General features: G+C 39.8%; 1 protein-coding gene across 2 annotated transcripts in view; it reads right to left on the bottom strand.

Annotated features, from left to right (window-relative positions):
- Window positions 1-26,289, bottom strand: part of DEPTOR (DEP domain containing MTOR interacting protein) — a 70,858-nt gene that overhangs the window by 31,805 nt on the left and 12,764 nt on the right. For both annotated transcript variants that reach the window (XM_061373458.1, XM_061373459.1), the window contains 3 exons: window positions 14,431-14,609; window positions 12,403-12,526; window positions 6,541-6,719 (listed from right to left, as the gene is read on the bottom strand). In XM_061373458.1, coding sequence (XP_061229442.1) covers window positions 6,541-6,719; window positions 12,403-12,526; window positions 14,431-14,609 — 482 coding nt within the window. The remainder of the gene's footprint in view (window positions 1-6,540; window positions 6,720-12,402; window positions 12,527-14,430; window positions 14,610-26,289) is intronic.

Below are 26,289 nucleotides of genomic sequence, written 5' to 3'. Positions count from 1 at the left end.
ACCCACCAAGCTGCTGGCCTTGGGGCTGCTCCTCACCCCAGCTCAATGCTGCCTACCTCTGCCACTCCTGCCCTGACCTTTCCAGTCCTGCCTTTCACCAATGCACGTGCAGCTGGAGGAGAATAACCGAAGCATTATTCTGAACTGGACAATGCTTTTCCCATGCCTCTGAAAGCCTTCCTGTTTTTCTAAACCTAATCTGGCACTGCAAATGCATTTTAATAATGGCACCTATTCAGATTAGTTTCCTTTTACACATTGATGAATTCCACCTGCTTGGAGATCCCTCAAATCAAGGAAGAGAGGCTACAGATGTTCAGCCAGCACAGGGCTTTGCATCTTGGATTCCCTGCACCATAAAAACACACACATTTCCATCTTTTATGCACGTATATATGCCATGAAGATGGTAGATAAGCCCACCTGTGAATGTACTCAAGCAGCATGTTAAACTCTAATGCTCTTTAAAGCATTAGAATTACGATAGACAACTGTCAAAAGTGCCTTGGTGACTGAGAGTGTCCTGCTCTTAGTGAAGTGATATGTTCTGCTCAGGGCATTCACATTTTATTTCAGCTGCCTTAAAGTAGGCACGCACATAAATGTTTCTATCTACATTTTGTCTTTCCAGTAAGTTTGTCATCTACTTGCAGTCTATTTTCAAATACACACACTTGCTCTAGCATGAAAAGCCAGTGTGGAATCACACACATTTCAGCAGTCTTTTCCATTTGTATATGAGGATTTATCGTGTTTAATTTAGCAAGTTTACAGAACATAGCCAACTGCTTTTCTTTGCTTCCAAATAAAGTATGGAAAGTACAGTCTGCGGCAAGGGAAGCAGAAGATGAAAAGGCCCATCTGGGTATCTGTTTTTTTGTTGCAGCTGTTAAAAACTGAAACCCATTCTTTGTCAGAAAAACAGAATTCAGTAGTTAATACGGAAAGGAGACTTTGTATGTGATTTACAGAACGCATAGAGTGTGTGGCTCTCTCAAAGAACAAGCCCACTCCTGCTTTAGATAAAGACAATTGCAAGAAGAGCAGCACGAGAAGCCGATACAATAGGAAGCTTGAAGATTGTACAATTACACACAAAGTTCTTCTTCTCTCACTTTCCTACCAGGCCAAAATCATGAAAAATATGCAAAGTGGTCTCCAGATTTAGCATACACAACTGAATTACTGTGGGGGAGGAACTGCTAGGGAAGAACTGCCACACAAACGACCGAGCGCCTCTGCAAGGCATAGGCACAGGAGGAACTGTGTTTAGAATAAAAAACAGAGCTGTGTTGCAGGACTTCAAAGACTAACTGAAGGCTTGTGTTCCTCCAAGATAAATCAAGGCACCATCTGTAAAAACGTGATGCTTTATAATTTTAGCATGGAGTATACACAATGAAAGCTTGGATAGATCCAACAGCTGATGGGATCCAGGTGCTGGATCAACTAGAAAAAATAATACAAAAAAATCTATGTGTTAATTTTGGAGGAGAAAACCTATGAGCAATTCAGCCAAGGATTTATGGGATGGTTCAATGGCACTTATAAATTGCTACCTGCAGTTGGTTAAGCAGAAGCATATATTTCACATATACGGCAAGTTTTCACTTGCCAAGTAAGTTACAAATGTCACTTACAAATGTCAGATAATCATAAGCAACTGGACATGTAAGGTAAATGTAACAACACATACTTCACAATTTATGGACATCTTAGATAAGAGAGGGAAAGGTTTTCAACAAAAGCAAAAGAAATAATACTTTGCTAGATATTTAATCTACTTCCACAATTACAACAAACTTTCAACTGCGCCATGGATCTTGATGCTCAAAGCTAAATGTGCTGATCATCTTGTTAAAGGAAATTCTGCTGTATGAAGGCACATGGTTCTTGCAAGGAACAGGGAAAATTAAATACATGTTATAAGACTTTTCCTCAGAGACAGGGAGAGAGCGTATGTCAATATTTACTGTTCTCACTAAGTCACTACAAAATGTTTGTTCTCTTCTCTGAAAGTAATTTGCACAGTGGAGTTTTGCTGACAAAAGATTAACTCTTGAGAGGTGGCCAGCACCTGCTTCACAGCATGTGCCTGCTTCCAACACACCACATCTGGCCAGGTGCAATTAATAAAACTTTTTAAAGAAGAAAAGCAAATCCAAAGCAAAAGACCCTTATATCATGCCTAGGACATCTTACCACATTTACTACCATTATAAAATCCTACCACTGATAAAATGCTTCAAGGAAGATACCTTCCAGTCATTGTCAAAAGAGATTTTTCCACTCCTTGCCTATTCAGGAAAGCAAAGTCCATGGCTTTTCCAGACCCCATCATACATATGTTCCTCTGCAGGTCTGAAAATGGGAATCTGCATCCTGCCCTCCTGGAGCAGAATGGACAGCCATGCAAACTGCTGTGTGCCAGACTGTGCTGTGGTCACTGCCTGGGGAATGTGCAGGAGGGATGTCAGAGAGGAATAGCACTAAGCACATGCACTCGAAGGTAGGCAGCATCTTTGGAAACAGCAACAGTAAAAGAAAGTTAATATGATCTGGGATGGGAAGGTGAGCGCTGCTGCTCAGAGCTGCATTCCTTGCAGGTTTGACTGGGGCTGCGGCACACGATGTACTGCCTGAGATGCAGGGAAATGGCATCATGTTTACACTCCACAGCCTACTGAAAAGCATTTCTAAATGTGCTATGGCTTGGTTGCTGCCATGGAGGAAATGCAAATATTCACCTTTCAGGTGTTATCCTAAGAAAGCATAGGTTCCTCTTAACAGTATTAACCAGATTTTAAAATGGAAAGTATCCATCACTTGAGATTTCAAACCTTAAGCCTTTTTGCAAGGCATGCAGATGTTTCTCCCTCAAGCTTCTGTACCCAATGAGTCCTTGCGGGAGGACTTAGCCTATCGTAGCAGTGGTGCTCTTCTGCTGAGGTGCAGGGTAAATGTTGCAGCAAGTGCCATAAGCAAACAAAAAGTGAACCCAGGAGGAGCTTTGTGGATACCCTCTTTCCTTCTTGGACAACTTAATATCTGTTCTCCAGGCTGAGCAAGGGCTGTGACTATCTCTGTCCTCTGCCTGCCCTCAGCCTGTCCTTGCTTTGGTCAGATTTATACTGGAGACAGCAGAGAGCCTCTTTCTTCTCTTGCTGCATGTGAATTTTGACTGCAGTAGCTAATCTGTCTCACCATTTACATATGAAGAATCAGGAAAGATCCATTCTCCTGGAGGAAAGTTTTATCTGTTAATATTACAAAGCTTTACATACCTCACCATAATAAAAATGGTCTTTTTAATAGCTGAGAAACATGTTCTTTTCACCTTTTGTCTCTGCCCTGATTAGATGTGCATCACTGTGTTTATAATTCTTTATTCCTGTGTTCATTCCTATATTCTGGGGAAGACCATCAGTGTTCACAAATGCAGAATAATTACTGGTAATTACACTGCCAACAGAAGCCTTTAAGAAATGTACAGTGCATAATATCCTGCTAGCTACATTTATTTTTATTCCATATTACCTGGGAGGACCAGTCCAGAGGAAAGGACATCTGGCTCCTATTTGTGAAAATGCTGGTTTGTGGGTTATGATCTGTATGTACCAGTGGGATTTTGGAAGGAAGCAATTCAGCACTTAAGCATGTTTCATCATTTTCTATATTGCAGGGGAAATATGCATAGTTTTATACGTCCAAAGAGATCATGGAGATTATTTTTAAACTGAAACATTTGATGTTTTTACATCATTTACACAATTCCTCTTAAACCACTGTTTTCCTTTTTAAATTTAGCATCAGTATTTGTTTCCTGTGTGAAACATGGTTTGTGTCTGACCAATGAAAGTGAAGATAAGTGTGTCAGGAAGCTCCATTTTGAATACAGTACCTCAGCTGCAGAATAGAGCTTCTATGAGTAACTGAAAGTCAGTATCAGCAAAAATAAATTGCACAATTCAGTTGTGGTTGGAAAACTGCTACTGAGATTGTCAACTTGATGCAATTTATTTCTATTATTTCTGTTGCATTAGGTAAGGTAATAAATACTTCACCAGAATAGCAGAGCAAGCTTTATTTATTTTTTTTCATACTGTGGTTATCAAACAATGCTGCTAGCAAAGATTGCCTTTAGGGCAGGAAAACGTTTTATTCTCCTTTCCTGTTCAGTCAAGAGTCTTTCTGCTGGTTCTGCCAACAAGGATGCCAATTAGTGTCAAGGAACATTTTGGTATTGACGATGAGATACAATACAAAGGGATCATAGTGTGGTGAAATGAATTTACTGTACTAAGAGATAGAAAAATACTCTTTTTTTTTTTAATTGGACCTAGAATTCCATAAGATGGGGTTATAAAAGAGAATACCACTCCTGCCATTTTACAGTTTGTATCTCAAATTCTTTACTGGGAGTTCTCATTTCAAGCTTCCTTCTTAGAGGAAGCCAACATTACATGAACCTCTAAAATCCACAGATCATATCCAGTTGCTAAAGTGAACCCCAAAGCATCTCCGTGTTAATTGTGCTAGTACTCTCATCAGTATTCCTAACACTATCTAGGCAAATTGTTTCAGGGAAATCTGTTTAGGGTGCCCACTTGTAAAGGTAAATCTCAAGGATATCATTCAGTTTGATTTCACTTCCAGCTTCTCCATCAGTCAGTGTGAATTCCCCACTGAGTTACATTTCCCCTGATAAAAGCTGAGTGAGGGAGATGATGGTACCTTGCAGTGAGAAGGCCACTTCCTCAGCAATCCACCAATTCCCAGTGCCCCATCTGAGGTAACTTCAAATCTCTTTCTAACAGGGTGTTTTGCATGTGCTCTTGACTGCTAGAAGAGGATGGGCAGGGGATAGATCTCCAAAACTGGCAATCCACAAAGGTGAGCAGGGCCAGCATCGCTCAGGAATCCAACCAGAAACCCAGTTTGATGGCAGCAAAATTATTTCCTTGCCAAGGCACACTGCTGAGCATTTGCCTTCGTCAATGAAACAATGGCTGATCTGTAGTGAGAGCTGCATCCTGACTTTCTTAGCCCTGCAAAGTTTTCTTAGTTCTTCAAAGATTTCAGCTGCAATGTAAATCCAGCTTTGTACCGAATGTCAAGTCCTGACTTTATTTCCTCTGCAAAAACATCAATTGCAGCATAAATCTCACTTCTGCCTTTTTTTACTTTTTTTTTTTTTACTTTTTTTTTTTTTTAAAGAAAGTTTCCCTTGTATATAATACACACAAAATGCTCGGGTAAAAATAGGAATGAAATCATTGCTGCTATAAAGAGGAGGAGTGGCATACCTTCCCTGTCCATCAAGCTCCAAGCAGTTGGCACCCTATAAATCATAGGAAGCACAGGGGTAATTATAGAACTGGAAGCTGATTACTGTAAACATTCAGAAGTAGCTCCTAGTAATTGGAGGCTAAAGATAATGTGAGCATGATTACAGTCACAAGGAACTGTGCAGGTCACTTACACCCCTATTATTGTCTATTAAACTAGTCTTAAAACTTGGTTTTCTCACAAAGCAAAAAGCAACCTTGTCCATCTAGCACCTTGTATATTAACAACCTGTTAATATCATTAATTGTTTGCTCTCTGTCAGAATTAGCGTTGATGTGACAACATTCGGATCACCAGGATCTGCATACTTTCGTGTTGTGTATTAAGCAACGTAGCTAACAGCTTCTGCCAGCTAGTTCTGTCATCTCCTGGCATCCCTTCATCACTCCCAGATGCACTGCAACACATTTGTGGTGGAAAAAGCCTGGTCACAGAAGGGCAACTTGCACTGGGAGTAGATGATGACATGTAAAATGGATTTTAGTGCCAGTGGTGTTCATTTTTTCATCCTCAGGGCAGCACAGAGAGAAAACTCCACTTCCTCTGCCCTTAACAGAGGGCAAAAATTGGTGAAGGTGAATCTGTCAGGCACATTGTGCTGGACCATGAAGAAATACTTGATTCCTGCTTCAAAGAAGTTATACCAGCAGGACAAATACAACACCACTTTGGCCTAAAGTTATATGCTCTTTCTTGACGAAACATTGTAGAACAACTCTGCAACATGATCAAGGGGGAAAGCTGCTTTTCTGTCATCAGACTCTGCTCTGCTCCTTTCGAGTACAAAGACACGAAGAACCTGTCATTTTTATTCTACCTAGAGAACTTAGCTTATTTATGGTTCTAATCCCTACTTGATCCTTACAAAGCTATTAACCTCAATTATACCTATCACTGATAACAAGTTCTACAAGTTAATTACCACAAGTGTAGGAGTGTTGTTTTCTATCCACATCCTTATGCTGTTATTATAACACCCCAAATTCTAGCTTTTTCTGCATTACAGGCAGAATTTTCAGAACAGATCAAGTTTTTGAAAAAACCACTCTTATTAAATAGTTACCTAGACTCCTGTCTGAAATGATTTAGAACTTTGCCATATTATGACCATGAAGAGCCCCTCAACATGATCAGACCTGAAAAAAGTGCTACAAAAAGTGTAGCTTTTGCTACCTGCCAAAAACTTCTCACCATGCTGTATAATCCCATGCTCCAAAAGTCTGCGGCCAAGCTGCTCTGCTTCAGTCCGCGTCGTGGCCTCTCCTTCCTGGATCAGCCAGTCAATGAACTCCGATGCCACGAAGGTCCGTTCATACTTGACTCCTTCCTCTTCCCTGGCTTGCAGAAGAGTATTTTCAGAACTCATCAGCCTGTTGGGGGTGGGGAAATTGGTAGGGAAAATAGTTCATCAGAAAAGTAATTCCAGCTTTTCTGGCAAATCCCAGTGATATTAAGCAAACATGCATGGACCTTTCACTGACTTGCTAAATTTTTCCTCAAGCTATTAATCTAAATTTAGGATGTGAACTATAACTCCTTAGTCAAGAAATTTAGGCTTTATATATCCATGTGAAGTTAATGCTTTCTTGGTTTTTTCCTAAAAGGAAAAAGGTTTCCCAGTTTCACATTTCCCCTATTTAGTTCTTTAGCTTCTCTAAAAGCTACTGTATAATCAACTTTGAAGCAAAATTAGCCTAAAAGCACAAGATTGTGACTAATGTATTCAAAAACTCCTAATTGCTTTTCAGTTAGCAGGACTATGCCCCAAAGTCATTTAGATGGTTTTGAAAATTCTTCCCGTAAGCTCTAAAACAGCTTAAAATTCAAGAAAAAACAACAGGAAATTCAAGTGGAATTAAAAAAGGGTAGTTCTGTGGTTTGGGTGGTTAACAGATATTTAGCATCCAACATTTAGTGATGCAGCTGCAATCAGTGACCTGAACACATTTTAGTATCTAAGCCTCAGAATCTCTGTGGCTCATCCAACTCTGTGTAATATCAGGGTTCAGAGGAGCACTGTGAGATGTCTCTAAATCTCCTAGCGAGTGGCATGTGCCTAGCTTGAAGACACTAAGAAAATTCTTCTCCATTCAAGTAACCTATGCAAATGACAGCATTAAAAAAAGGATTCTGCAGTATTTTTTGATGCAAAAGTAAAGTTGACAGAAAGAGAAGACAATTTGGAAGAAGAAATGAGAATTGTTCCCTTTTGATGCAGGATCCCACATTTTTCATTTTATTGGGACTTTGAGCACCATGCATCCTTATTTACTAACTTCATTTTTCTTCACAATTATTTTATCTATTATAGGCTAACAACAGGACTAGTTGTAAGAATTTCTGCAGAACAGCTGCAGAATGGCATGGTTATTTTTTCCCTGTAATACTAATAAGTCCCCTTCTTTACCCAACTATTTGGAAATTAAGGGCACAACTGAAGTACAATAGGAATATTCTAGAAGCATTTGACCTTTGCCCTTCTGATCAAAAGTTTGAATTTCATGTAAATCCATAGACGGGCCATCTGTTTCTTAAAATGCCAACATGTCCAAAGTTCATGGAATATAATGTCACCTCCTTTGGGAAGCATCAGAAAAATCTCTGCCATAAGAACACACAGAGACAATAAGAAATCACAATGATAAGGTTTGACAGGATCGAGCCCCTGTTACTTCACCTGACTGATTCCCTTGACTTCAGAGATAAGTAGAAGCCTGAACTGACTGGACCTGACCACAAGACAGCCAAGCATCAAACCTGGCAAAGGCTCCTCAGCCACAGCTGTGTCAGTGGCAGAGATAATGAACTGCTCTCTGGTGCATCACTGCCAGCATCTCTGAGCTGAGTAAGAATTTTAATATTAGCTGAAGTCAGGGATGAGGCCAAAAGCAAGAATATGTGCCACAGGAGACAAGGTTTTGACTCCAGAACTCTTGCAAAGACTTGATTCCTTTTCATATTTTGATTTACAAGCATCTTCACTCTAGGCAACATTTTGTCCCACACCAACCACATCTGATACAGACAGTGTTCCAAGAGACCGTCTTTAAACGTGTCTCATTCACCAGCCTTTTTTTCACCCCTGAAAAAAAAAATCAAACCCAAAGCTTGTGTCTTTTTGTACCATCTGCTGCATGGTTACCCAGAACTGGTTACCCAGGCTCTGCAGGCACCAAGGACAAAAACCTTAGGATTGTGTTAATTGTTCTTTGATGAGTCTATAATTAGTTGACCAGCTCATTGAAGTCGCAGATAGAGAGGTCCTTGAAAAAGAGATGCTAATGTTTAGATTTTTGCAGAGACACAAAAGAAATTTGGAAAAATATCAAGTGGAAAAACACTCAGCTTGACATTTCACACCCTTCTGCATGTGCCCAGAATAGTACTGCAAAGGATTTGGACTTGTGAACAAACAGACATGACAAATTGACAGTTTAACAAACCCAGAAACAGCAATCCATAGACTTGCATCTCTAACTGAAGTAAATCACTGTAACGCCATGACTGTCAACAAAGCTGTACCAACTGACATCGGCCAAAAACCTGGCCTTTCATTAGCCAGTACTGGAAACTGTCTCTATCTCTTCCATTTTCTCCTTGTTTAAAAAAAACACAAGGCTATTCATGTCAAAACATATTATTTGCTAAAACTGGTTTTATTCTGCATTAAGGGAATGTATTTAGCCAAACACTGAAATTCAAACCCTTTTCAAAAGAAAATTTTAACCTTGCTTTATCTAAATAACTGCACCAGAGGATAAATCTGACTTAACCACTGATGACTTAAAACGAAAGTGATTCAAAGAATGCAGTCTCAAAATTATCTGAATGATTTCCTGATATTAAAACCATAAATCTGCACTCCTTTCACTGTGCAATCTGATTGAAAAATCTCAGCTGGAGTCAATATCATGAGATGACTTACAGTTCCTAAACCCGATTGCACCAGATACAACAATCCTGTCTGACCAAAACCTACTGAGAGTGGCAAACGTCATAACAATAGGATGTCTGCAAATCTTTTTTTTTTTTTAAGCTATGAACTGTCTGTGCTGGATTTGGTTAAGATTTGCAAGGAGGCTTTCACTGAACAGGAAACACGTTTATCTCATTCGATCTAGTCCTATATATATACTGTCCTATAGATTAAGAAAACTGATACCATCCTTGGACCTAATAATAAACTATTCAGCAATTTTCAGACAAGAAATCTGTAGGAAATCCAGTAGGTTTCATCTCTAGTTATATACTTGAACTTCAAAACACACACACAGAGAAAGGATTAACAGAGTTTGCAATGATGTGAGTAGAATTTGGACTAATGTATGGTTTTCTGTGCAAATGAAAGGATAATACAATCAGAGACTGATTTCAAATCTTCTAATTGCACAGGTACAGCCAGCAAAGTTGTCCAGCATAGATGGAGGAGGTAATGCCACAAGAGAGGATAATCCAGGCTACTAGGAGCTTTGTGGCTACATATAAGGGGGACAAGGAAATGGAGTTCCTCGGTGGGGGAACAGTCCTACTGTCCCATGGGAGAGCACAAGGAATTCACCCAAACAGCTGTCTGAATGCAGAGAACCTGTCTAACACACCCATTCCTTTGCCAATGCAACAAGCTGCTATTCTTCCTAAAGCATTTTGCTCATTTCACTCCTTGAGGATACAAATCTGATTGACTGATGTTGGATAACATGTCCGCAGTTTTGCCAAACAGAAACTACATTAACTTTTGGATGTAATGGTACTTTAACCCTAATGTGGTGGGTGGAGAAGAGCAGAAAATATTATTATAATGTCTAACTTAAACTAGCAAAGCCTAGTGAATATCAGCAACATCTCCAAAATTAGACACAGATTTTCAAAATATGTTGGATTCAGATAGATTTCTTTTGGCATGGTTGCATTTCTCTTGAAATTAGGCCCTACAGGCATTTTGATAAACAAGTTGAATACACTGGGACATGACTTCATGTCTGTGCATGAATACTTTTCTCCAGTTGTTGCTGTTTAATAACTATTTTAATTGCACTGAACTAACATCTTCTTTCTCAACACTATCAGCAAACTGATACAAGAGGTATATTACACATACACACATTTCACTGCAGAACTTCTGTAGTAGTCTATTAGTATTAGAGTTTGAATGTAAAAGGCATCCAATGAAACTGAAGATGTTGCTAGTAAGTGTGCATGGACAAGGGATCTAATGAAATCTGAGTGTCTGCACGCTCTATTTGCTACAATAAAGTAGAGCCCAGACAGCCGAAGTATATGTTCTTATCTTCCATAAATATAAAATATTTCCAATGATCCATGGAGAATTTTGACTGGGTTTGACTGTCATAGACTGGTTTTGAAATGCCATTTAATTTTAAGCTATTCTATATTTAGCACTCAAGGCTGGTTTTAAAAGTTTCTGAACCCTTTAGGTATGTTGCCTAGGAGCAATCACCTTATGAGGTCACAGCTATATTTCGATATAGGTGCTGCTTTTGGCATTATCTCTTTTTCCAAGATGGGAGTACTTCATACTTTTATGAACATTTTTCTGCTAGTTTAGTGTTGGACAAACTGGATACTAGACATTGGTTTGGGGCTAGTTCTCTATACAGAGAAAAGGGGATGAAAGCAGACACGGGAGAAGACAGTTCTTCCCACCATGGCTCCTTTCATGCAGGACTGCTGCACCAACAAAAAGAGGTTTTTCTCACTGAATAGAAAGAGGAATATAGAAAAACAATAGGAAAAAAAAAAGGTTTGATACTGTTGACTGACTGGCTTTTATAGTATGGGCCAGGCTTGCAGGCACTGCATGTTACAGAGTCTAAAGGAGCAAATGCTATGCTTAGTAAGGCACAGAAGATTTAGAGATTTGATTCCTCTGTTCCAGTGCACCCAATGAAGGATTTTTTTCACATATTTTCTTGTGTCTTATATGTTTTTTTATTTATTTTTTTTTTTACTTGAAATAGTCATAGTGACTGAGTCTCAGGGAATTTTATATGATAGCTGCAACAAAAGGAATGGCATTCACAATTACTGGTTTATATTTCACTTTTATTGCTTTCTCATGAAATTGACCTTCAGAGCCTTCTTACCTTGAAAATAACATTTATCATCAGCTTTTAAACTTGGGATTTTCCTGAGTGCTTTATTCTAAGATGAGAACAAAATTACTCCAGCCAGAAAGAACAGCATCTTGCCAGCTGCTGCATGTTTCTGCTCTAACCAAGCAGAAGAGGGGGTGGCATCCAGTCTGGAGAAATACTTCAAGCTTTTTGGTAAATAACACGTCACAACTTTCACATTAGTTTGTAGTATGTGCCAGCATGTGTTTTACTCTCTCTGTTTGTAAGTACAGTGCCACAATCTCTGCATCCTGAATGCAAATGTCATTAATTATAGACTGGGAAGTATGGTTAAGCTGCCTAGTTATTTGACGAAAGTAATCTGGTGGGATATTCAGTATCTCATCATAATCATCTGTTTCAAATCTTAATTAGAAGCTCTTGGCCGGTTTGGGGTTGGTTTTTTTTTAGACAACTTTTAATATAACCTTTCTGATGTAAAAGCTTTGCAGACTGGAACGTCAAAGATTAATTTCACCTATTATTTAAAATCCTACCTCCTGGTGAAGCTGTAGATATGGAGTCTCAACAGACTTGTAGCCATTTTTTCAGCGCATTTTGATGTACTGGTTTAGGTCTTGTGATTACAGTTTTACATGAAAAATCATCTTTTAGTAATTATTTTTTACATAATAGAGTGCAAGGGCTTAAATTCACATTGGGTTCTTATGCAGGATGCATTTACAACCCAGAACATCAGAAAATACCATTAATTTTAAACAAAATGCTACAAGTGAACATGCTAGAAAAGCAAAAGACAAATGGGAGAGACAAGAGTTACCAACTAAAGTCACAGGATTCCCCAGACCCATTTCTGCATAGTTTGAAAGCCTCTAACTATTTAAAAATTGATTAAGAAGTAGCATTTACATCCTGTGGCACTACTATCAACACATGATGGATACTGAATGCAACATACTTTTCATACAGTCTTTGTCCTCTCATGAACACCTTCACCTCATTGTCCAGTGGAAACGTTCCGTCGTCTTTTCGGAAGCGATAGAACAGTTTGACATCCTTGAATTCCTTATGCTCATCACAGACTGAAACATACAACAGATTAAAAAATCTTCATATAGATGTTAAGGAGTTGAGGATCTATTTACCAGGTATCGCTGCTGAACTTCAAAGTAAGCATGTATGGAGCCTAACCCACTGTATTTCTGAGTATGAAACTTTAATCAGTCCTAATAACTGATGACAGGCTGGAGAAAACTTTTAGATATGTGTTCATCGGTTTTGTGAGCATTATTGCAAACATAAGGAGCAAAAAAGCATCCATCCACTGTATACCCAGAAAACCTCTTGACAAAAACAGTCTGTTAACTGTTTAAAACACCACCAATGTAGAACACCCAATAATTTTGGGATTGACAAACTTCTTGAAGTTATTTGCATCAGTTGAGCAATGTAGGAAACCCAAGACTTGCTGCAGAAACAGTTATCCATGACAACTAGCAAATGGTAGGTACAACAGGAGCACACTAAGGAATGGTAAGTTTATAAGACAGTAGCTGGTGATGGGCTTTTGTAACTGTGGAACAGAGCTCCAACAGGGCTATAAATTAATATGAAAGATATTCCAACCAAGATGTTCCTAGCAGAGTTATCAGCCCACGTATATGGACTCACCTGCTGCACAAGAGCAGGAAGTGGTACCCCTTTCACTGACATGGGAGTTGAAAGGATGCTCTGAGCATCATGCAGAACCTGACTGAACTTCTCTGAGTTTACCCTAGCTCATTTCACAAACTATTTCATTAAACTTGAGTGCAATGCATGAACATTTCCAAGAAACACTTGCTCTATGTGTGCTATATGCACACACACATAAAATTTGTATGGAAGTTACGGTTTGCAACTGGATCCTGAGGCAGGAAACATTTGAAGGTTGTTAAAGCTTTCAACAAGCAGTCAGCAATGAAACATCTATTGCTCAATTAAATTAAGTCACTCAGGCATCCACGCAACTCTTCACTGACATTTTCTCAATAGAGGATTAAGTAGTCAGATCTGAATACCCTATAATTACTTTATTCTTTAACTATCTACCGTGAGTCCCAGTTTCCATAACAACCCAGCATTTTAATTTAATAGCCAAGCAGAAGCTGTAGAAGTGCCACTCATTCAATATGTGCATTTCTTACTTTAATTAAGGTGTTGCTAATGTACTGGGATAGCAGAAGTATTGCTGCACATACAGTGACCCCTGCATGAAGTCAACTGTTCTCAGGCGCTTGGTTTTTCTTAGAAAAGAAACAAATGGTACATTCTGCCTTTTTGAAATAGGTAATACTATACGCTTGAAATAAAGGCCTTGGATCTTCTTTGTTTGTGTGCTTCCTAGCTTTTTTTTGTGCACCAAAAGGCAACTAAATGCTACTACTGAATTGGAATTCTCTTTTGCATCAGGATAAATTGTTATTCAAGAAGCTGAAAGGAACAGATCTCAAAGAGGCAACAAGTTAGGAGAAAATTAATCAGGGCACAGTTGGACTACTAACTTTCCTGCAGCTGTACCAGCACTAATGTTTGTGCAGCTGGTGTGAGGGACAGGGCCAAAGAACTAATCTGTCTGAGAAAAATGATCTTTTTTTGCCGGCTGATTTTTCAGATGGGTTTTTCAGCTGGAAAAATGTGCTCTGGGGAGCAGGGAGGTGAGGGGAGCAGGGAGAGAGGGGACACGATCCAGCTGGGGATCAGCAGCAGCATGGTCTCCAGTAACTTCCTGCCCTGTACTGACATAGGGAACATCACTTCACACCTCTTCAGCCTCTCCTCAGGGCACAGGAGACCTTGCAGAGCAGCACAGTTCAAGAGAGATGCTCCCTTTCCAGCAAGGAAAGGATTCTACCTGCCCTGTACTTGGAAGAGCACGAGTAGGATTTCCCTTTGTTTCACAACAAAACATAGCTTAGAACTTTTTACCGGCTGATATTGCACTTACCATGGTGGATAATGCTGTGATCCAGTAATTTCTGCACCAGTTTAATTGCCGTCTCTCGGTCGGAGGCTTCCTTATGGTCAATCAGCCAGTCGATCAGCTCTTTGGCAACAAAGCAGTTTGGGTACGTCTTGAGGTGGTGTCGCCGATCTTTAATGACTTTTTCTTCATGCAGTCGGAGCCTGGGGGTCAAATCACCTTGTGAGTATCATTTGCAAAAAGCCTCTGTAACTAACAACACTGGGACAAGAATGGAACAGAGGCACCCAAGCCCTGCTCACAGGGTGGGCTTTCCAGGTGTTGGATGGAAGAGGAAGACACTCGGTCACACATCACCACTGGCATCTGACCATCAGGCAACCCACAGCAACCATTTATTACAACTTCAAACCCCATACTGGGAAAAACTTGTTTTCTGCCCAGTGGGAAGGACTAAACAATGAAGAACAGCACAACATACTAAGCCCATTAAAATATTTCCTGTACCTCAATTACACTGTCAATAATTTGGAATTAATTTTCCTGCATTATTAATACATTCCATACTACTCTTTTATTTTGTGGTATCACTGCTGTAGTTTTATTTTTTTTAATCTCATTCATTATTTTAACTGTAGTTCCTTCTTTGGTTGAGTAACTGCATTTTGCCTCCAGCTGCACAAGCACAGCGTTTCTGATTTAAAATTCAAGCACAAAGCTGTTCCAACGCAATGTTGCATAGCATAAAAAAGTTGCCTCCTACTCCAAATAAAGGAGAACTGGTTCTCACTTGGGGAGTTGGTGGTAAATGCTATCTATCTGCCGAATCTCCCCATCATCTTGAAAGCAAGTTGGTTGGCTGGTTTGGGGATGCTTGGGTCAGAATGCAGATCCTGATCAGAGTAAAGGATCCCTTGTTAGTAAAGTGTCTGGGGTTTTGAATCTTTATTTTTAGTCTTTTTTTTTCCTAATAAACAAAATGAGTAACTTTATCAATAAATTAATGGAGAGAGATTTTTAAGTTTTTTTTAAACAGTTTTCTGCTTTCTTGTTTTCATTTTAATGAAAAATTCCAATAAGTCTGGTTTTGTAGTGCTGTTTCTACACAACAGTTCTGAGGAACGAACAGATACCACAACACTTGAGCACATACCACAAGCAAAAATATTGCCATTCATTTCCAAGTGGCCAGGATCCTACCTTGTAAACACTCTCACTGATTTCAAAGATGTTCTGGGTAATGCTGTAATAATCGTAGGGAGTACAACTATCTCTATTTTCTAGAGAGGGAGATAGCACAGAAGGGGGTTAACTTGAGCCTTGAGAAGCACAAAGGAGTCCAACCAATTTTCCTCTCAATGTGATTCCAGTATGAAACAATTCTTTGTCTTTAGAGTCAAAAAAAAAGGAAAATATTTGGCTGAAATCATTGAAGAAAATATTATTAGGGCATTAAACAAGGTTTAGTTGGCTTCTACCTAAAAATAGTAGCAAAACAATGTTTTTGTTTTACAGCATTTAGCCTAGAACTACACTAGAATAGCCAATCTGTGATATTAATTCAAAACCAGCTTTGCAAACATGACAAAAAAATGAAGACTTTTGTGTTAAAAGTATGATAAATGAGATTACTATTCTGGAAAGAAGTGCTGGTAAACACCCCATGCGTTGTGAAATTCTCTGAGCTAAAATACCTTTGCTTAAAGCATATTTTCCAGATGTGCTCTAACACTTGTTGCCATACTTAGAAAGAAAAGCCTACACAGTTTTAATTATACAGCATGCAATTATCAGAATGTCTGATAGAGCTTTACATTTAGAATATATTCCAGGTTATAACAACGCTCATCCAGTATCATGTTGCACAATAATCTGGAAGAAAAAAACTGGGGAGAGAGCGTGTAATGCATGTGCAGATGGTTTGACCCAGCTTCCAGTCATCAGTTAAAGTCTAAAGGGATGGAGTTCATCTGATACACGAGGGAAACCCCCTTCTGTGAAATTCTTTGTCCGAATGTTGCATAAGAGTGTGCCGGGACTGGTCTGGCATTCCACAAACAAGCCAGCAGCCAAGAGCCCCAGGAATGGGAATTTATGTCTGAAATTCTGACTGAAGGCTTCCCTGCAGTTGGGGGGTTTATAAGTATTTCATGTTCTCTGTCATGTTAAAAGACACTCGTTCCCCTTACAACCCTTTTCCTCACTCTGAGCATTTGTATAAGCATCTCGCTGTACCCTTTTGTCTATATTTATAAAACTCATAACAATTTTATTACATTAATTATCTCTACCCACTTGCTAAAGTGGCTTCAAATTTGCTAAGAGGTTATGAAATCATGAAGTCAGACAGAGCATGACCATATAAGCCTCAAGAAACCTTAGAAACCAAATTTACCACAATTTCCAAATGAAAGTGGGAACTTTTTCTGCAGTCTATAGCAATCGTACCCACACTGAATTGTGTCCAGGCTAATTTCTTTGGAATAAAGAACGGAAAGGGAACTCAGATATTCTCCCCAGTGGTATATTCTGTTCTCTCTGTCAGAGCTCCCTCACCCTTACAAACCTGCTAAAAATCAAACTGTCTGGAGGAGGAGTACATCCATAAACTGAAATTATACATACTGTAAACTACAAGTATAAAAAGCTCAGGTAAAGTTATTGAGCAGGTATTGCAGTATGCACATCAAAAGGTTAAGTAGGAATTTAAAAAATGTGTGTTCAGAAATATTTATCAGAGGCCAAATCAAATGGGATAAAAAAGGAAAAAAATGTAGCAGTGAATGCAATTATACACTGGAATAAATGCTCAAGTGAAGTGGTAAATTCTTTATCCCTTGACACTGGGGAAAAGGCTTCTCACCAAAAGACCCTGATGTTTTCCCATTAAATAGTGTCAATAATTTCTCATCAGCTAGTCTGCATGATGACTGGAAAAGACCTAACTTGATACCAGTCACATTTCTCTATCCAGAAGTAGTTTTTCTCAAGAGCTGCTTAGGAGAATTAGCTCACTGACAAACCCTAACCAGTTTGAGGAGCGAATAGAGAGGACAAACAAGAACTAATGATGAGGGGACACCTTGATTCAACAAACCTTTGAAAAGTTGTCCCTTTTTCTACAACTTACTAGCTCAACACCAGGAACAATCTTATGTCCACCAGTACCTCATCTGTATGTAATTCTACATATTATTCAAGATCACCTCCCAGATTTTGCACTTGGGACCACAGTCTCCCTTACCTGCAGAAAACAATGTGAGAACTAAAGTGTTTGGGCAACTGCCTGTGAACTGTAACCCTTCTATATTTACAAATTGATATCCATGACTCCTGTTCATACTTACAACACATAAAGACAAGCTGTATTTGCAACCGTGCATGCCAGAACAGTTTTCTTGGGGGCTTGTCTAAACAGGAGCTTCCCCTAATTAACATGTAGGAAACCTTGCTCCAAATAGACTTGCCTTCCTCCTGCAAAGCATGAAATGGGATAACCCAACCATACTGCTTCTGCTTTGCACTAAATGTGTTCAGAGTTAATCAGGAACAATGTTATTTGTTGAGCTGTCATTAGGCATTTTCTTTGCCAACTATCAGAAAAGTCGTGATAATGGAAAGATCCAAATCTTTGCCTAGAAATAAAGAATCAGGCACTAATTTGGGAAGCCATCACTCTCACAGCTACATGAAACTTCCATTTTGTTTTCCTCCAGGGAAATTATGCATTTTGAGGTTTCTTGCATCTTTTCTGAACCACCAAGGTAAAGTATTTTACAAAGGCAGTGCCTGCTTTCCTTTTAAACCCCTGAAAAGACCAGCCTGCTGGCTTTAGACAGTAATGATGTCACTAACTGGACCACAGGCCAAATACTGCACTCTGTTATTTCCCTCCAATAAGTCTAGTTGCTTGTGCTTGGTTAGCATAGATCTTGCAGAGCACCATTCTGTGCTGATTTCTATGCATGAAAAGACAAAAAGCCTCGTGCTCTTCTTGGTAATTTTTTGAATAATTAATCTATCATTTTCTAGTAGTACATCCTGTATAGACACTATGCTTATTCTGGCAAGGCTCAGTAAAAATGTACAGGGAACAGGTTGGTTCCTGACACTCGCTAGACAGCATGGTATGAAGACTTGCATACTGTGCTCACCTCATTCACCTCTTTTAACATTTCTGAAGCAATTACACGCACACATACATAGGCATTTATCATAGCATCATAGAATCACAGAATAGTTTGGGTTGGAAGGGACCTTTAAAGGTCTAGTCCAACCACCCTTGCAATGAGCAGGGACATCTTCAAATAGACCAGGCTGTTCGAAACCCCATCCAACCTGACCTGCTACCAAGGATGGGGCATATACCACCTCGCTGGGTAACCTGTTCCAGTGTTTGACCATGCTAATGAGTCCCAGCATGCTCACAGGTTACTGCTATGTCACACTTTGCTTTAGCATATATCCTTGGTTGCAGTGACTGTCCCAGCTTGAGCACTGACAGTCAGCATGCATTGAACAACTGCAGTTTTATCACCACAAGGTAAACTCTGAACAAAACCATATTGGATCCCTTGAAAATTAACAGTGACACGCAGAGGTGAAAAGCATTGCAGGTGGTTTTTGCCCTCTTCAAATTCATTCACAAGTTTCATATACTTGGAACTTCTGTCTGAGAAAGATTTACTTATTTCCAAGTAAAGCAAGTCATAGCCTTCTTTGTAATAAAAACATATGGACGTAAAAATATCTTGACAAAGATGAGGACAATTCATTGTGATTGAAGAGCACAGGTTTTCCACACCTCTTCTCAAGGAACATCATAGGTGCTCCACTGGCAGGTAGAATTGGGTTTTCCATTAGATAATCCACTTCTGTAGGAAACAGAACAGTTTTGTGTCGTCCCAGAGCTCACAGAGTTTGGCTGTTTTCTGAATACAAGCATATGACCTGCCTACAGCACGGTACTCAGGCATCTTACTAAAAGCTGGCATTTTCCAAAGTACCTTGGTAAATTAGAAGTGTAATTCCCAAAGTTAGAATTCACAGGTCAGCTGCAGACCCAGTTCATTACAAAATAAGTGAGCATATGGTGGTGTTTGTGCATATACACGCACCCAGGAAAACACAGAACTGTGTGAAATATTCTTGACACTAAACTTTGCGCTGTCAGCAAAAATAAAAATAATAGGTCAGTGATGTTAAAAACTTTGCACAGAGAAGCAGCTGTGAAGGTACCCTGCAAATGCGATGTGCGTTGCTGGGACAAGCATTTCCAGCTGGGCTTGCCAAGCCCCAGCTGAAGTGTCAGCGGTTCACTGCTGCCTGTTCCTCTTTCTATTTATGCTTCAGCTCTGCAATCACTCAGTTCTGTTACTTGATCTTCACAGGAGCTAAAATACCCTTTAAAACATGGGGTCATACTGGAAATAGGATGCAAATATTTCTGTGTTGGTAGCTGCGGCAGAGAAGGAATCCTACCTTCTGAAATAGGGTTAGAGAGGTTGTCTTCAAAGCAGCTCCGGATATCAGTTCTCATCACTGTGCTCATCTCCACGTTTTTGCCCACAGACATGCAGTCAACTTGAGGACATGGCAGAACACAGAACCAGATAGAGATTTCAGATAACCCATCTCTTGGTGCGCTGCAGAGGAAAGCCTAAAGCTTCCAAAGAAGTGACAGCTCACCAGTGCCCCTGTGGTTTTAAACAAAACACTGGGGCTGCCTCTTTTATGAAGTCCTTTTTTATAAGTGCAGAAAGTAATAAAGTCACTAAGCCTGCAACCAAGTGTGTACAGGGACATCCTCAATATTCATTATACCTTACTGTAACTGGCAGGGGCCAAAGCAAACTCTGGGGACCAGAGACAGGCATGGCTCAACATCTAGGATGAAATCAAAGTTATGTCTTTTGGAGACACTCTTTCAGCCCACAGATTCAGGCCAGAAATTCAGACCCACAGCCTCCCTTGTGAGTACTCCAGACTGGAGAGGAAATTAGATCTGTGCGTTTGTATCGATCTGTCATAAAACCAGCAACCACTTGCAAAACCCAAGTTTGGAGTTTTAAACCTCAAAGATGTATAATCTGAGCCTGTATCTGGTCTTCATTTAAAACAATACAGCATGATGTTGTAGATCTGGTAAAACATTGAATGTGAATAGGAACTTTAGATTAACTTTTATGTCAAGTTTTGGAATATATATGCTGACATTTTTCTAGGATTTGACTCTGTAAGGGAAAGGAGCGTATTCAGGGGGCAACAGACTCCCCTCCACTTTTCTCTTTGGGCTGTGATACACCCACATGTGAGGGTAGTCTAACAGTAACACCAAATCAGAACAGTGTTTGTTCACCTCTTTCTCAAGAAGCAGGAAAACTCAGTATCTTGCAAGGTTACAGATCTAACGACACTTTCTCCTTATGTCCACAAGTGGCTGATCTCCCTGCCTGCCGAGCCATTTCACTTCCATTTCACTTTTAATCAAAATGTGTTTAAACATTAATAATGCTCCCAACTGCCTGAGAATATCAATCTTGAAAGCTTCTGTCTCACTGGAAAGCACAAAACCAGGTTTTACAAACACAAAGGCACAAAATGCAGGCAAGTTATTATTTCACCTGCACCCAGTCATAAGGAAAGTGGAAGTTTGTCTCACTCCAGCTGCTTGCTTTCTGGGCTCAAGCTGTCAGAACTCAGGAACTCGCAGTTCTTCTCCTTAACAAGGAAGTCAAATATAATTGTGCTTCTCACTCACATATGGATGAGCTGGAATGCACACATGGGACAAATGCATGCACATGAAGGTCTATGGAACACTTCTATGTGGAGCCCCACAAGAACCGATGTATGTTTCACTTAAGAACAAGCCATCTTTGCTTGTGTCCATCAACTTAAGTGTTTTCACACTATTTTTCTGTCTCCACTGCAAGGATACTCTTCGACTTGCTAAATCACTAAGTACCGTGGGGATTAATTTTCTTGGGGATGTCTTCATAATTCTAAACTGACAATTTCTACCATACATTACCCAAGTTTGAAAGTGCAGACCAGAAAACACGAGACAACTGTTGTTGTAGACATCCCTTCCCTGGATTAACACAGTAGCCAAAAGCCACCAACTCTTGTGGACTTCGGCTGAAAATCATTCTCAATAAAGGAAGTATTTTACAGATAGAAAACGGAGCAAGGAGCTGTGTAGGAAGCCAGTGAAAATCAATGAAATTTGTGTCAGGGAACACAGACCTGTTATCTCAGTAACATGGGTGGGAGAGGTGAATGTCCCTTTGAAATGCTTGAATGGGCTAAACAGGGTAAATACAGGAAGCCCTACAGCTACAGCTATTCCTGCTAGCACTGCCATTCAGGAGCCTGGAGATACAGACCAGGAACTGAGGAATAGGGTGCTGGACTACAGGTCTGCATTGCTGTGGTCAAAAAGAGGGTCTGCAGCAAGGACACAAGGGACTGTGGGTGCCAGAAAGCCCTGCTGTGTAAGCCCATGTCCCAAGGGGGTAGGGAAGCCAAAAAAAGCTACAGGCTGAGGGCCTTTGTTTACTAAGGTTGGCATCTCTTTTACACTTAAATACAGGGAACAGCTTGAGTATGACCCTGCTATGCTCTTGCACTGTGCAAGAAATGAGGAGGTCTTTCCACCCACCCATATGACAGCAGATCTGAGGAAGAGCAGATTCATAACACCCAGAAAGCACTATAGCACTGCAGACAGTAGAAGGTGTTGTTATGTGCCAGAGGGTAACCCAAGAAATCCATGGCAGAACTGAAATCAGCCAAGTGCCTTATCTCAGGTGCAGCTGTGATGTTCGTCTCACCCTGCCAATGAGTGACAAATAGCTTTGACAAGATGGTTTATGGCTTTGGGTAACACCTGATCTCAAAGTCCTTCCAGGCATGGCTGCTCTCTGCCTGAGTACTGCAGACCTGCAGATCTTCTCCCAGTATTTTATGCCCTCAGAGGGGCACTGACTGTTCACGCTCCTTTCAGCAGCCCTTGGCAACCCTGCTGCAAGCAAGAAAATAATATCTGCCTTCAACATTAAGAATACGTCATACTGCAGTAATATCTCAATTGCTTTTAGCAATCGTTTCTCATCTCTACACAAAACTCTTAACCAATTACTATGCTGTGTAATCATGAGCGTCATTAAGCAAAAATAGCCAGTACCTGACAGGAAATAAAATGAGTTAGTGCCATGTGCTATTGTTAACAAACCCAATTTTATATTGAGGCTATGATTCAAGACTTTTTACTCACTTCCAACAAATACGTAGGTTCATCTTAATATAAGTATAGGTGTAATAGTCTTTCAATATACAGTATGGTGTATTAAAAACATCACACTTTATCTCTTCCAGTTCTAACTGAATAGCTTCCTTTTTTCATGGTTAGTATAACTGCATTACTGGGCTTTATTTTTGAAGGAAGTTGTGAAAGCAGTAAATGAAAACACACTCACTAGAAAATGCATTTTATTGAATGTTTTTAAATCAAAAAATAATCTTACCATATTTTGGCACTGATTCATGGGGGTTTTTTATCTGCTACAGCTGGCAATACCGCAGTATGCAGGATGATACACCGACAGAAGACATGATTCAAGGGAGTTGTTTCCACTGTCTTCCAGAAGCCTACTGAAATACAGTGGCTGACCATTAAACTATAAAATGAAACTGGAACTGATGTAAATTTTTAAACACTTAAAGTAATGATCCATTTGACTGGATTGCCTAGAGGTGATTAAATTGTTAGTGGATGACCTTCACAGTGCAAAAATAGAAATGGAGGAACAGGTAAGACTGTAAAATGCAAGGCTGTGCACTAACAACAAAATGCCCTCCCGAAAACTGAGAACTTGGAGATTGAAAGCAACTGCTGATTATGCAGTATCTAAACTCTCATGGACTACAGGCTATCCACAGGCTGAGACCATACAAAAAAAAAAAAAAAAAGACAATCTTAGCCTGTATTAACTGAGATGTTTCCAGAAATTATAGGAAATCCAGTTCCTGTCACTGTAAATAATTCTACAGGACATCATCTAAATATGGTGTATTTTTCATGCCATACTGATTCAAGAGTGATAAGCTCAAAGAGATGCAATAAATCAGCGCTATGCTAGTATGAGAAATTATGGGCCAGTCTCATGAGCAGAGAGAAGACACCGGTTTGGAAGTCTGGCCTTATCTAAACAGAAAGTGAGAGGAATAGACATAAGTCTATAATCTTTCAGGTGAGTTAACAGCAGAGTGCAAGAGAAGCTCTTTAAGTGATGCTCCATGGCCCAACTCTGCATTTTTCTCTTGGCTGAAGTCTCTACATTTCCATACTCAGTTGGCTTTCTTGTCTCCATGTGCATACCCACTCATCCCACTGAGACCCAAATCACCAGGTTTGCAGGAACCTCCAGCCCCTCACCTGAGACCCTGTGAAGCTATTCATGAAGAACCTGACTATATATACAGTCATAGTCACCCAGGCCTTTCTAAGCCTGAAATTTGCCTGAATTTATATTGTGGCACTTATTATTATTATTTAATACTATAAAGTATGTAATTAATAAAGTAAATAAATCAAAATAGGGTAGAAGCCTAAATGGACTCATGTTACAGTCTTTTTCAGTTCCCTTAAGCTGTCACGTTCGCTTAAAAAAAACCATCATTGCGAGTGTAAAACATAAGCCCATATGACCTTCACAACCAGCTGGGGCAAAGAAATCAGTATAATCCTAATTAACATTCTGCTCATTTATATGTGTTTTTCTTAATTAGAAACCTGTAACATCCAATGAGGCTTCACTTTAAGTGCCTATAGAAAAAGAAGAAATGAACCACCATCTACAGAGAAAAAAATGAAATATGTCTCGGAAAGCCATTGATTGCCCCAAACTACACTGAATGAGTCCCAAAGACACCTATGCCAGATGGTAACAATGATTTTACTCAACAGTTCTGCAACATAACACTACTGGATTCATTTTTCAAATACAGAAATGATTGTTCTCTGACACAAATATTTTAATGATAAAGAATAGTCCAATCTACTTTAAATCTTTTTCTTTATGTAGTTCATATGAGCACATAACCTGGAGAATTAGGGTATATGAATTTAAGGGCATGAAGTCAAATGGCATGACGTTACTGCTTAAATTCTGGCAGGCTAATGAAGAATTTTATCATTAAAGAGAATGTATTAATAAACATCCTAGTTAAAGGCTAATTTAAATCACTTTACTTTTGCAAAAATCTAGCCTGGGGATGGTTTCTTTTGATGAGTTCAGCATTTTTCTGCATCCGTTGTATGATATGAAGAGATACACAGCTGCTGCGTAACTATTCTTTATGAATAGTGCCTTCTGCCAGGATGCTATCAAGGATCTTGTCTTGTTTGATTAGGCCTTGTTACATGTTCACAAGTAGATGAGCTTTGAAAAGATAAATACTACAGAAGCATTCTTCCTTTGCTCTTAAGATTAAATGGAAATTTTCCTTTAAAATAATAACTAAATCAACAAGGAGCCTGAAGAAGTTCTGCTGCTCTACTGCACAGCTTGCTCCCATTGCTGGGCCATGTGTTTGCCATTTCTCATTCTAGGCAAAATTCTCTTTCCACACGTGCAGAAAGCTTTGTGAGCAGGTATTTATGTGCTCTGACAATAAATTCAAACTGTGAGTTCTTACTGGTTTTATAATTCAGAACATGCACCCTGACCCTCATGCACCGAGTAACGGCATCAGCTTTACATACAGTATCAGCCTCAGTTGAATGCTGGGAGACTTAGATTACAACAATATGTTTACAGCATACTCCAAAGGCAGGGTCAGGCCTCAGCTTGAATCCAAAACACATGTTGCACAGACAGCTAGGGATAGGCTTTAGATGGGCAACAGGACAAGAGCAGGTGAGAGGTTAGGGCCTGCACTATCCCTCAGGTACTCACCTTTCATCAGTGTAAATGGCCCAACGCTGTCTGTTAACCCTAAATCAAATTAATTTACTCAAGACAAGCTTTTACATGACCTGTCCTGAAGGAAGACGGAATCTGTAGGAGCCTGAGTATGGTTGCTCCTCAGATGGTGTTGGGCAGATGGACCATGGGTGCTTCTTGTAGCTACCCAGACACACGGAGGCATGCTCTTTGGTTCAGTCCATTAAGTCATAGGCTATGAAAGCACAATACAAATAGTGTCAGCTAGGTCTTGAACTTTCTGAATGCTGAGCTATAGAATCATAGAATCGCTTAGGTTGGAAAAGACCTTTAACATCATCAAGTCCAACCATTAATCTAGCATGGCCACATCCATGACTAAATGTTCCCAAGTACAACATCTACATGTCTTTTAAATATCTCCAGGGATGGTGACTCCACCACTTCCCTGGGCAGCCTGTTCCAATGATTGACAACCCTTCTGGGGTAGAAATTTTTCCTAATATCCAATCTAAACCTCCCCTGATGAAACTTGAGGCCATTTCCCCTTGTCCTGTCACTTGTTACTTGGGAGAAGAGACCAACACCCACTTTGTTATGACCTCCTTTCAGGTAGTTGTAGAGAGCGATAAGGTCTCCCCTCAACCTCATTTTCTCCAGGTTAAACACACCCATTCTCTCAGCTGCTCCTCAAGAATTTATGTACAGGAATGAATTCACAAACTAGGCCCTTTGTGCACAGTGTGAGAGGATCTGAGAGCTTTTGATCTCTTTGTCATATCACTATGCAGGCAGTGAGAATAGAGGAGCAGGTGGCTTGTCCCAAGATTACTGCTCCTCTTGTAATGCCAACGTGACAAAGCCAGCAGGATTTCTGGCACTAACATGATCTAGTGGCCTTCCAGCATGTATTACTCCGTACAGACTGATATAA

The sequence above is a fragment of the Neopsephotus bourkii genome, unplaced genomic scaffold, assembly GCF_033783945.1.
Source record: "Neopsephotus bourkii isolate Nb327-2 ecotype Australia unplaced genomic scaffold, CSIRO-AGI_Nbou_v1 NB_1630, whole genome shotgun sequence".
NCBI classification, from domain to species: domain Eukaryota; kingdom Metazoa; phylum Chordata; class Aves; order Psittaciformes; family Psittacidae; genus Neopsephotus; species Neopsephotus bourkii.
Note: the sequence above shows the minus strand (reverse complement) of the source record. Positions and strands in the feature narration are given on the sequence as shown.